Genomic DNA, 12,090 nt, shown 5'->3' on the forward strand with positions numbered 1-12,090 from the left:
TTTCCAGTGACTGTGTTTCTCTTTCTTGGTGACTCCAAGAACCAAATGGAAAACTCAAGGTCCATCTTGATGCTTGCTGTCCACCTAACACATCTCCACCCCACATCCTATCTTATTCTTCTCTTGTTTTTAGAATGGTGCTTTCCTTTCTATTCCCCTCCCACCTCCCTTGTATTACTAATTTACTCTCAGTTTTTAGGACTCAAGTGTCTTCCCTAGGTTTCTTCTCTTAACCCCCTCACCTTTTCATGTCTGGAATAGGGTCTCCCTTTCCTAGTTTCCTTAGTATGTTGGGTTTACTTTTAGAGCCCTCTGCTACCATGGTATTTTGCTAGAGGGCAGCAGCTGTTATGGTTTATATCTGTGTCCATAGTGCTTTACCCAAGGCCTGCCACATAGTAGGCCTTCAGTGGCTGTCTAGAAAGATGAAGCCTCCCAGATAAAATGTGTTTGAAATCCAGAAGGTGAAAAAAAGCATATAGGTGGTGAATAAAGATTTCAAGTTTGTTTCATCAAATTCTGATGTATTAAGAGTTTTCAGGAATAAATAAGAAAGAACGAAGCAGGAACTTGTAATACAAACAGGTGGAAAATATAAATAGATTCAAGAAGGAGTTAGAAAAATTGATGAGTGTCAGAAGCATAAAAGGCACTTAAAAGAAATTGAGATATTCAGAGGAACCTCTGGAAACTTGACTGTGGCTTTATGTCCTACCAGGCACCTCACAGGACAGTGTCAGAGGTCATGGGTGGACAGTTCAGTAGCCACTGTTGTTGATGAAAGTATGTAGATCCCAGGTGTGTAGGAAGAAAGAATGAGGACTAGTCCTAGAACAGTGGTCCTTCCTCTCCCCCTGTAATTCTGTCTACAAGGGCCAAGCCAAAGACCTCCATTCCTCCTTGAGCTCCTTGGCCTCCAGTTTCACTCCTCTCTTCCTGTGCAGGCCGCCAGCCCCGCTGAAGACTGTGCCAGGATCCAGCTCTGGCTGTGATGCTGTGGACCACCAGGATTCACGTTAATTTTCCATTGCTAAGTTTATAGTTTATATTTGGATGATCAGAGAAATATGTGTAATGTGGGTTGCTGGCAAGTAAATCTTTCTTTCCTTCTTTCTTTCTTCAGTGTATTTTTTTCCAAACCATTTCATTCCTTCACTGAGTCCAAAAGAACCACCCCCCCCCCAGCTTTTTGAACCAGCCCTACCTCACAGCAGCTCTGACGTCAGATAAAATGCGATGCTCTGTGGACATCTCTCTCTTCATCTGGCTGCCAGACTCGGAGACGTGGCTCCATCTTCGACTTGTCTTTGAAGATTAATCGCATTTCTCATTCTGTTATGTCTTTTTTTTTTTTTAATATTTTTTAATTGGTTCAAGCCAAGAGATTCCTGAAGCCTTAGGCCAGTTTATTGCAAATCATTTAATGACATTGCAAAATTGGTTCTTTTTATTCTCTCTCCTTCCTCTCACTCCTCCCTTTGTGCCCTCTATCCTGCCCTGCCTACTCCTGGTTTTTTCCCTTCTGACTTGGCTTTGATTTTCTGCTCTTAGCCCCCCAATCCCTTTCATCTCTTTTCCATTTTCACCTTTCTTCCATAGTTCAAATTGGGGTACAAACCCCACCTCGACTGAAAGGAGAAGAAAAAGACAAAATCTGACAACTAGTGTATTTGACATCTGCAAAGGTTTTTTTTTTTTTTTTTAACTCCCCATGGAAACTGTTTTTATTTAAATGAAAGAGAGCATGCCTTGCTTTCATCAGAAAGTGTGTTTGAGAAATTTCATGTCATGTTTCCATGGCTGTCAGGAGAGAGCTTTGTTTGGAGCCAAAATTATTTGTGCAGTTGGACTGGCAGAAAAAAACTCCCAAAGACAGCAAACATATTTATCCACCATCCTGGCCTGCAAAGTGAGGACAGCACACCATGCCAACTCTCTAAGTTCTCTGTGGCTCACTGGTCCTGGCTTAGGCTAAAATGCTGGTAGAGGAGGTGAGAACCGCATTGGTGGATGCCTCTCTTGTGAACGATTGTATCCTGCCTTGTGTTGCCCTTACCTGTTTTGTCTATTAGATTAGAAGTTCTCTGTGGTTGGAGGTTATCTTTGTTTTTCCCCTTGCATTTCCTGTAGTGCCTGGCACAACAAATAATTCTGATCCCTTGGCTGGCTGAATGAAGGCATCAAGGATGGTCAGAGGAATAGCACTGTACTGAATGCTGACTACAGAACATATTACTTTGGCCCAGCTTTGTGAGCTACAGTTAGGTTGGGCTTTAGTGGTCTGTGTGCCAGTGCTACACACTAGTAAAAAGCTTAATCACTTCCCCAAATGTATGGCTTCTGAGAAGCCTGCCCAGTTCATAGTAAGCCTGTCTACTCTCCAGGTGCCAGGCGTCTGAACTCATGAGCTCCATCAGCTTTAACTCTACTCTCCCTCCATTCTTGTCCCCATCCTTAGGAGATGACTTTTGTGGTTTTCTACCTGTAAAGCACTGTATTTCAAAGACTAGCAGGGAAGTCATGCCAAGCTGTGGTTTCTTGGGTGACTTTGTGGGGTGAGAACAGTATGTGATTCTTTACCCCCACATTGCCTGAGGCAATGCCAAGGACCCTTGACCTTCTTAGACTCACACTCAAATCCATCTGTAGCGCCATGAGCCAGGGGCTCAGCCAGCGAAAGCTCTCTCCTTCCTCCACACACAGCCCACTTGCCAAAAGGGACTGAGGTTCAGGGAAGGACCATAGAGTCAGCTGCCACTGAGTAGTGCTCCACAAGGGCAGTCTTTCTGACTCTGTAACATCAGCCACAGATACAGCAAGCTGCTACAGGGACAAGTTGAGGCTTGGCGGCCGTGAGAGCTGGGGAGTAGACTTAAGAGTGAGCCCAGAAACCGTGAGCCCTGAGGTTGCTAAACCATCCGGGCAGCATTGCCAAGCAAGCCCCATGAGGTGCCCACAATCTGGTGGGTTCCATCCAAATCTTAGCAGATGAGTACAGGCTTGTCTTGTGATCCCCGAGAACACTGAAGAAGGAAGGACAGGACTGTATGTGAAAAATGTTTTCATGGCCACAAGACCAAAGTTGTTTCAAGCATTCAGCCTCATTCATAGTGATGGGGATATTGATGACTCTCACAGCATCTGGCCAAAGGTGCCATTTTTCTTGGCTTCTTACGTAAACAGAATAGAGCTTTGATTCACAACCCCTAATGGAAGACTTAGGGAGAAGACTGAATGAGGAAACCCCTTGAAAGTGATGGTTAAGGTTATAGACACTGGGGGCATTGATCCAAGAACCAATACACTTTGTAACTGGATGCTTAACATCCATGAAAATTGGGAGATAAGCCTTCAATTAAGATTTGACAGTTTGTATTGAGGATGTGTGAACATATACCAAATATTATAATTTACTTCATAGTCCTACTGAGCTTATTAACAGTGGAAGGATGGAGACTAGAAGAAGGTGGTGAGAAAGTTCAAAGGACTCAAGATAAAATTTGTCCATTCATAGTTCACATATGAGCTTGGTAAGGGAACCACCCCCAAGTGCCTCTAAAAGTCTTTCTTTTTTCCTCCATGGCCAAAAGAAATGTGCCTGTAAGTGTGAGGAGGAAGCACAGAGCACACCACAGGATGTGTAGTTGAACAAATCCCTGCAACCTGTGCATCCTACAGAAGTGAGTCATTGGAATATTCATTTTTCCCTTGGAATTTGAGCTCTTAGAAGGAAGGAATCAGGCAGGGTCTGTATGGAGCTGTCTCAGAAAGCATAAAGTTTTGTGAGTCAGTAAACTCAGAGGTGGCTCCAAAGAACAGAGCTTCTGACCTATGGAAAGCTGAGAAACAAGAGGGTGCCTACTGGCATTTGATTAATGTGGACAAGTTAATGAAGTTGATGGAAGGATGCATGGAGAGAGAATGCAGAAGAGAGGTATGGGAGAAGGTAAGAGGATTAAAGCTGCAAAAACATTCCCCTAATGGATTTCTCAAACACACCAGTCAACAGGCAAGGACAGGTGTCCTGTCAAACCATTTCCCATGAAACCTGACCCACCCTTCTGCAATTTAGGCCTGCTAACCCCCTTTGTAACTAGAGGGCCTGCCACTTCTTCTTGGTGAGGCATGGCTGGGCAGCCCAGGGCCTCTGCCAGGAAACCAGCTTTGCAGAGCCAGAGCTTGGGAACAGGCTGCTCTCCTTCACATACAGCCAACTGGGTCGCCTCTGCATCTGCCCAGCTGATGACTGATTAGGCTGTTATTGATCATGAAGTCTCCACCCCTCTCTGGCCTCCTTTCCTGCCCAGAAACACTAGGAAAGGGGGCTGCCTGATTTTTAGATCATTCATCACTTCATTACTCTGCCTTTGATCCCTTAGTGAAACTCAAGTCTTACTCCAGCAGCCAAATTGGGAGTGTTTGTTCTAGCGAGACAGCAGCTAAGGCTTAAGCTTGGGAAGCGTAAAGCGGGGTGGGGGACAGGGCCAAGGACCAAACTGCTGTTTGTTTGTTTTGAAGCTAAGAAGCTCGCCTGCCAGTGGGCCCTTGTGAGGAGCTGGACTCCCAGCTGGGGTGTCCTGGGTCCTGCCTGCACAGGCTGTTTTGCACATGTTGGCATCAGAACAGAGGGGCCCTTGGGCTGCATGGCTGACCGGTTCCTCACTTTGTGTTTCTTTCACAACACAGCCTTCTGTCTCCACCCGAACAGTCATCACAGAGTGCTGTGGAAGCCAAGAGGGACTAAGTGAGACCCAGTGCTTTCTAGCATTGGGTGGGTGAGGTGGGTGCCTGGCAGAGTGCATGTTCTGTGCAGGGATAAGCCCTCAATTACAATAGGCAGGAGCTTAGGCCATTGAGATGGAGATGGCCTACTGGTGCCAAACTCCTTTCAGTTGCTCACATCTTTCTTGCAAAATGATCTGCTAGGCTTAAGTATATTCTTGCTTGAGGCAAATTTCCTTGGAATGAGGTAAAGAAAAAGAAAGAGGAAAAGAAAAAAAACTTTTGGTGGAGTAGCTTTGGATTTATTGGACCATGGAGAGAGTGCTTCTCAGTACCTGAGGAATTTTCCAGATGCCCCAGAGCACACAATTGCACACAGCTCACTTTGTGGGGAGCTTTCTAACTTGGCAGGTACAGGATTAAGACCTTTGAATTTTTGAAGTAAACTGCTTTCAAAAAATAAAGTTATCAATATTTAGTTAGAACACACTGTGCTCAGGCAATCCCTTCTCCCTTGATCCAAATCCTCTCCGAGAAGACTCATTCACTGTCTTGACTAAGAGGTTCAGCCAGGACTGGTCTACATAATCTGCAGGGTCCCTCGTTCAAATGCAATTGAGCATTTTAAGCTGGTGATAACAGAACATTAAACGAAGCCTTGGCTCCTTCCAAGGGCAGAGATAGGTTGTCCATGAAGCTGGTTTTGGTTCAGCCTTCCACAGTATTCATTCTGAGAAGATTTAAAGAGCATTTGCTATCTTCTGACTATTGTGTGATGGGCGTAGGATTGGGGTGTGATGTGCAAAATTAATAGGCTTCCCAGTAGGAATTTATAACTTAGGGTCAGAAATCACCATGCACAAAATTAAATAATGATGAACTAAGTATTTAAAAACCTAAAGAAAGAACTCCATGGGAGAGCAGACCCTGATCCACAGGCAGCTCTCAATAAGCCTGGAAAGTGAAATGGGGCAAGGAAAGTGAATCAGGCAATCCCCCATTGTTGCTGCGACACTGCTCAGTGAATAGCATGTATCTCTTATTACACATTTATTAAATCTAGTTCATCTCTTTTCTGTAACCCTGAGAGTAACCTCTCAAGAGACATACTATTTTCAAAATAGTTTGCATTGGTCACACTGTTCATAAAACATTTGTTGTGCTAGGCCCTTGTCCTTTAAGCTCACAATATAGACTAAAAACTCAATCAGGGAATTTGGGTTCATAAGCTATGTAAGCAGGAATCTCCTACCTAACTTAGTCACTCGACATGTACTGTCTGCTTAGGACAGGACCTGAGTTATGCTCAGGGGACACATAAGAACAACAAGGTGTGGTCCCTGCCCCTAGGGAGATCACAGTCTAACACATTATAATCAAAGGGGTAATGATCCTTCTTTAATAGATCAATAGAGCTTTCCTCCCTGGCTTGGTCTGACTAAAAGCTTCTGGAAAGTTCCATTAAGTAGGAAACCTACTTCTGTTGTGGTGACAGTAGTTTGTTTTTGTCAATTATCTTTTGTCTTCTGTGGGAAACCTGATTCCTGCCTGCTCTTGTTGCCTTCTGTGAGTTTCATAGACACAACACAGGCAGATGGAGTCTTACAGTGAAATCACAGTAAGTCTTTGGGGGCTGACAGAATTTGGAATAGGCAGCACCCGAAGAGGGTGCTTCCAGGGCTTTCTAAGTACTTTGATGAGGAAAGTGCCTAGGTAAAATATCTTTATCCCTCTTACTTTATATTCCATTTGTTCTATTTCGTCTCTTAATATAGATTCAGCATCAAGCCTGAAAACCAAATTTCCAATTTGGAATATGGTTTTGATGTTACTTTTCAGCAATATCAGTGATCTGGCTCATACAAAGAGATTTTTTTTTTTTGGACTCTTGGATTGTTTGGGAAACATCTTGACCTAGCTCCGTCCTCTCCCAATTTAGATCCTAGTCTTCCTCTGATGGAGCCAAGACAGAAGCGATGGCCATGAGGCTGCCAGAGACTGTAGATTTGGTCAGGACCCTCAGCTCCCCCTCATTTCACTGCTATTAAGCCACACTGGGATACTGCCTGGTGTCTCAGCAGGTCCCTGTTTGCCTCAGAGAATCCTTAGGATAATCCCAGAGTCCCAACCCTGGACCTAAGGAGAAAGTAGCCACATGATGGTATACCTCCTGGAGAGCAGGGATTGGCTTTCCAGTTACAAATCATGGTGATAGTAGTGAGCAGTCAAGTGCAATCTCAGGCCTGTTACTCTTCACTGTGGATGGTTGGGAAGAACCCAAGAGGCTGTCCTTGATTGAATTGGAGAAGGACATTAGCATTCTTCTTCATTGTTCTCTCCCGTTTCTACTAGCTGATCCTCCTGACAGCTGTGCTCAACATTTGTGCCTTGACCATGACCCATGTCCAAGGCAGACAAACAGGGCCAACCCTCCCCCAGCAGAGGCTGGCCTGGGCCAGGCATGGTGCTCAGATCTGAAATCCCAGATACTCCAGAGGTAAAGGTAGAATGACCGCAGGCAGAGGCCACCTGGGTAAAAGCACAAAATCCTATCTGAAAACTAAAGCAAAAAGCTCTCGGGGTGTGACTCAAGTAGTAGAGCACTTGCTTTCCTAGCATGCATGAGGCCCTGGGTTTAACTCCCAGTACCATAAAAAAAAAAAAAAGAAGAGGCTGATCTGTGTCAAAGGCACCTCCTGAGGGAATTCTTTACACTCCCCCAGCTTATGTCTTATGTACACACTGTGTTGAACCTCCATGCAGTGATGAGGACCACACATTCTATCCTTATAAATCTCTGTAAGCAGCAAGACTCTTGAGGAATGACTTGGCACCTTCTGATGACCCCAGTGAGCTCCAAAGGTGTGTTCTGTGATTTACGACACCAGTCTACCTGAGACACCACATTTTAATCTCTGCCAAGGCCTAATGGGCACATTCCCATCTCTCCACAGATCTCCAAGACTTCAAGTTAGACGTGCAGCATGTGATCGAGGTAGATGAGGGGAACACAGCTGTCATTGCCTGCCATCTGCCTGAGAGCCATCCAAAAGCCCAGGTCCGGTACAGTGTCAAACAAGAGTGGCTGGAGGCCTCCAGAGGTGAGCAAGTGGGTGCAAGGCCAGGGTGGAGCTAGCCCCTAGCCCCCTCTGGCCACTGTCAAACCATGTCAATGACTGCCACCTCCTGAACCTCCATGATTGCACTGACAGCCCCATCCTCAGGCTGGCAAGCTGTCTGCTACCCTCACATTTAGCCCTGTAGGATCCTAAGGGGGGGCGGGGGGGGGGAAAGGGTTCCCTTATGGAGAGCCTCTGTCTTGTCATGGAGAATTTCTTCATCCTTTGATGCCCTGGGAGATGTAGCCAAGCTGTGGCTATTTGATCTGGCGCTCAGCACATGATTCCAGATGCTTCCAGTGTGAGTCCCTACCGCTAAGCATGCACAGAATGGCTCCCTGACCAACAGAGCATCCCCAGAGTTTTGGGGAGTGGGCCCTCCACACACTAGAGCAATCTTCTTGGAGCTATTTTACCACTCTCCCCATTCGCCCAGTTCTGTGTTTATCTCAGCAATCACAGCTTCCTGGTCAGTCCACAGTAGACATGACCCAGGGAAGACCACATTGGGGTCCACAGCGTGTCAATGGGGAGGGGTATGTCCCTCAAGATGAAGTCAGCCTCCCCCCATAAATGACCCTGTATATGACACCAGGTTGGCTCAACTTGACCTGATCCAGCAACTCAAAATGTGTGGTGACTTATGCCTACAGTCCTAGCTACATGGGAAACTGAGATCAGGAGGATGGTGGTTCAAGGCTAACCTGAACAAATGGTTCATGAGACTCCCGTTTCCAAAATAACCGGAGCAAAATAAGCTGGAGGTGTGGCTTAAGCAGCAGAGTGCCTGCTTTGCAAGCACAAAGTCCTGAGTTCAAACCCCAGTCACACCAAAATAAAACAAGCAAACCCAAAATGTTTATCTTTAATGCATTCTACAGATTTCCTTGTTATAAAAGGAGTATGTGTTCATTATAGAAAACTCAGAAAAGACAGAAAGCTATTTTTGAAAGGTAAAATCCCTAATCCCGGCACTCAGAAATAACAGAGAGGAGATAGTATTAATGCCCGTGTCCCAGCAAAGGCTTGGCAGTGGCCCTAGGGGAGGCTGATCCATCTGGCATTGCCTAAACAGCTCACACCTGCTACCCAGCAGCAGGCAGTCACCAGGCTTAGTGACACCATGACTCCCAGGAGGGGCCACCAGGACAGAGCTCAGAGCTGACAGCCAGTGCTTTGCTTGCCAGAAGCTGAAGGCCACCCAGTTGCTGGGCTGTAAAGAAGCTGTGAATCTACCTCCTGCCTAGAGAACCTGAACCCATGCCCAGGGTTTCCCCTACCACGGCACCCCAGCAACAGACAAAGCTTGATAAGCCAACCATATGCAAGATGGGCTTCCAGTAGCCACCACGTAGAGGGCAGGGGCTGGGGGTCAGAATAGTTCTCCCCAGTAGCAGAAATTCAATATGAGGTGGCTCTGAGAAGTGACTATGACAGAAACTGATTGGAAGTTACAAATTAGGAAAGATCACCTCTCTCCCACATGTGCAACACGGGCCCCTCAACCTTTACAGAGGCTGTGAGGCAGCATGCACTATGACTCTTTACAAATGAGGAAACAGGATCCAAGAGGTTAATTAACTTACTCAAATCCCGCAGTTAGTATCTAACAGATCCAGGGCTTGAACCCAGGTCTTCTGGACCCCAAGCCCTACATTGCATCCTTTCTACCCTCCCCTAACTACTTGAAAGTACAAACTGTTCTTCACACAGATGCACTGATTTGGGGGCAATCAGTCAGCCAGCTCATTAACCAGTTAGGTGAGTTAGTTCCTCAGCCTTTCCTGCTCAGTGCAAGGTTTTATGGGAAGATCAACATTTTACACTTGGACTGGTTCCCACCCCATGCCCCTTATTCAGTGGGAGCTGCAAGCTGCAGTATTCTGGGCCCAAATTCACTCCATCTTTCCCTTCCCTGCCCTCTCCACAGACAACTACCTGATCATGCCATCAGGGAACCTCCAGATTGTCAACGCCAGCCAAGAAGATGAGGGGATGTACAAGTGTGCAGCCTACAACCCGGTGACCCAGGAAGTGAAAACCTCTGGCTCAAGTGACAGGCTGCGTGTGCGCCGTAAGGGCCAGACTCACCCACTGGGGTGGTGAATTGCTGATGGAGAGTCTGCAAAACTGGGAGGGGAGGTGGGAACCAGAAAAGGGAGGTAGAGCACCAGAGGCCCCAGTTCGCTGTGCTTGGGGGTGGCGAGGCTGCAGGGCTCAGGCTGGTGGGACATCCAGCACTCCATGGGGCTTCTCTCCCCTCTGGCCAGCCCCAGGTCAGCTACTTAAGGCACAGGGCCCTTGGACCTGGCTTACGCAGGGTGTGTGGGTTAGAGGAGGGAGGATGTCCTCTTCCTGCTTGCTGACCGTTTCCTTCATGGTTGCTTTGTGAGTTGGATGGGTTGGGATGTGTGTACTGGGAAGGCCACAGAGCACAGCGGCGGATGGAATCTCACACAAGCACTACTCGTGTGGGTGGCCTCTGGCCTGCCCTGTGCTCTGCACCCCTGCTTGCAATGCCCAGAGCTTGCCTCTGATGAAAGTCCTCAGAGGCCCACCCACTCCCTCATTAGTGTGCAAACAACAGCAACCTCTTCTGAGCACTGTTCTAGGATGCCCAGTGGAGGGACATTTGTAGGCGGAGCTAGCTACCTCTGAGAGGCAGCACAGATGGATTTTTTTTTCTTAAAGCTAAACTTCAGTGATTCCTCTCTGATATATCTTTTTATCTGGAATTTTGTATTCTTTTCCTTAAAGAAGGTCTCCCAAACTTTAGAAGCTTCAGGATAAATAAAACCTGGATCTGCCCCCTGGTTGGCACATTAAGCAAAATCAGAGTCTGCAAGCTCATTGATGGTCCCAAGGAAGGCAGCTTGTTGGAGAGTAGCGTGCCTTTCAGTTACCTGGCAATGAACAAGATCACTGCCTCCTCCACTGAGCACTTGATGAAGTCACTGATTTGTGTTTGGGGATCTTGCAAGATAAGAACTGCTTATCTTTATAAACAGTAGGTCAGCAGGATCTTCACCCTGAGAGGGACACTTGGACCGAGACCCATGGGCTGGGGTTAGGGCCTGGTAGATCCTTGTCTCCCATCTCTTCCTTAGGCTCAGGGTACACTGATTGAGGTCAAGTAGAAAAAATCATGACCCCCATTTAAGATTTTCCCTCTTCATACCCTCATCTGTCCACCACCACCTAGAGTTGACAATGACTAAGACGGATTCTCTCCTAGAGGAGCCCCTTGTTTCTGATAAGGAATCAAGTAATTTGTCCTGCTTTATGTAGATTGTAAGCCTCTGGAGGGCTGTTTGAGCTCAAGTTCATGTTCCCTGGGACTCTCTTGGGGCCCAGCAACCTGAGGCAGGTCTCACAGCCTGTGTGTTCTGCCTCTCTTCCCCTCTCCAGGCTCCACTGCTGAGGCTGCCCGCATCATTTATCCCCTAGAGGCCCAAACTGTCATTGTCACCAAAGGCCAGAGCCTCATTCTGGAGTGTGTGGCCAGTGGGATCCCACCTCCTCAAGTCACGTGGGCCAAGGATGGGTCCAGTGTTGCTGGCTACAACAAGACTCGTTTCCTGCTGAGCAACCTGCTCATCGACACCACCAGTGAGGAGGACTCCGGCACCTACCGCTGCATGGCCAACAATGGGGTGGGAGAGCATGGGGCAGCTGTCATCCTCTACAACGTCCAGGTGTTTGGTAAGTATCTCCTCTGACCTTCTCTGTGACCTTCCTTCTGGCCCGTGTGATCCTTTCAGAGCACGTAACATGGGTCAGAGAGGGTCATGTTTGTGAAAGACCCAACTGATCAGTAATGGAGGCAGTCCTGAGAGGCTGAGGTTCTGTGTTGCTAGATTCAGGTCACCAAGTCAGAGCCAAAATGTTGGCCTCAAAAGAGAAAGAATTCAAGTATGAAACTTAAATAGAAGCAGGTTTATTATTGCCAAGCAAAGCGAAAACAGTTGGGAGGGTGGGCAGGCTCAAGAAAGAGGGTTGCACTGAGCGTCCCAAGACCTCAAATTTTGTTGGGGTCTGTGGACATGGAGGTGGCCATTCCTAGAAAACTGGTTTTGTGTCATTAACTCCGGTATCATTAGCTTCTCCCATACAATGGGCAAAGGAGTTCTTGGCCTTGGATGGTCAGACCGGAGCTTTTCATTTTTCAAGGGTGGTGGGGACTTGGAGTCAGCAAAACCCTACTGCATGTTATGAGTCATTGTGTTAATTAACATCAGCAGGCCAGGAT

The 12,090-nt window shown here is 47.1% G+C and overlaps 1 protein-coding gene across 8 annotated transcripts in view; it reads left to right on the forward strand.

Annotated features, from left to right (window-relative positions):
* The window catches only part of Boc (BOC cell adhesion associated, oncogene regulated), a 74,740-nt gene that overhangs the window by 47,656 nt on the left and 14,994 nt on the right, over window positions 1-12,090 (forward strand). For all 8 annotated transcript variants that reach the window (XM_074073146.1, XM_074073153.1, XM_020153815.2 and 5 more), the window contains 3 exons: window positions 7,677-7,823; window positions 9,772-9,915; window positions 11,250-11,543. In XM_074073146.1, coding sequence (XP_073929247.1) covers window positions 7,677-7,823; window positions 9,772-9,915; window positions 11,250-11,543 — 585 coding nt within the window. The remainder of the gene's footprint in view (window positions 1-7,676; window positions 7,824-9,771; window positions 9,916-11,249; window positions 11,544-12,090) is intronic.

The sequence above is a fragment of the Castor canadensis genome, chromosome 5 (assembly GCF_047511655.1).
Source record: "Castor canadensis chromosome 5, mCasCan1.hap1v2, whole genome shotgun sequence".
Lineage (NCBI taxonomy): Eukaryota > Metazoa > Chordata > Mammalia > Rodentia > Castoridae > Castor > Castor canadensis.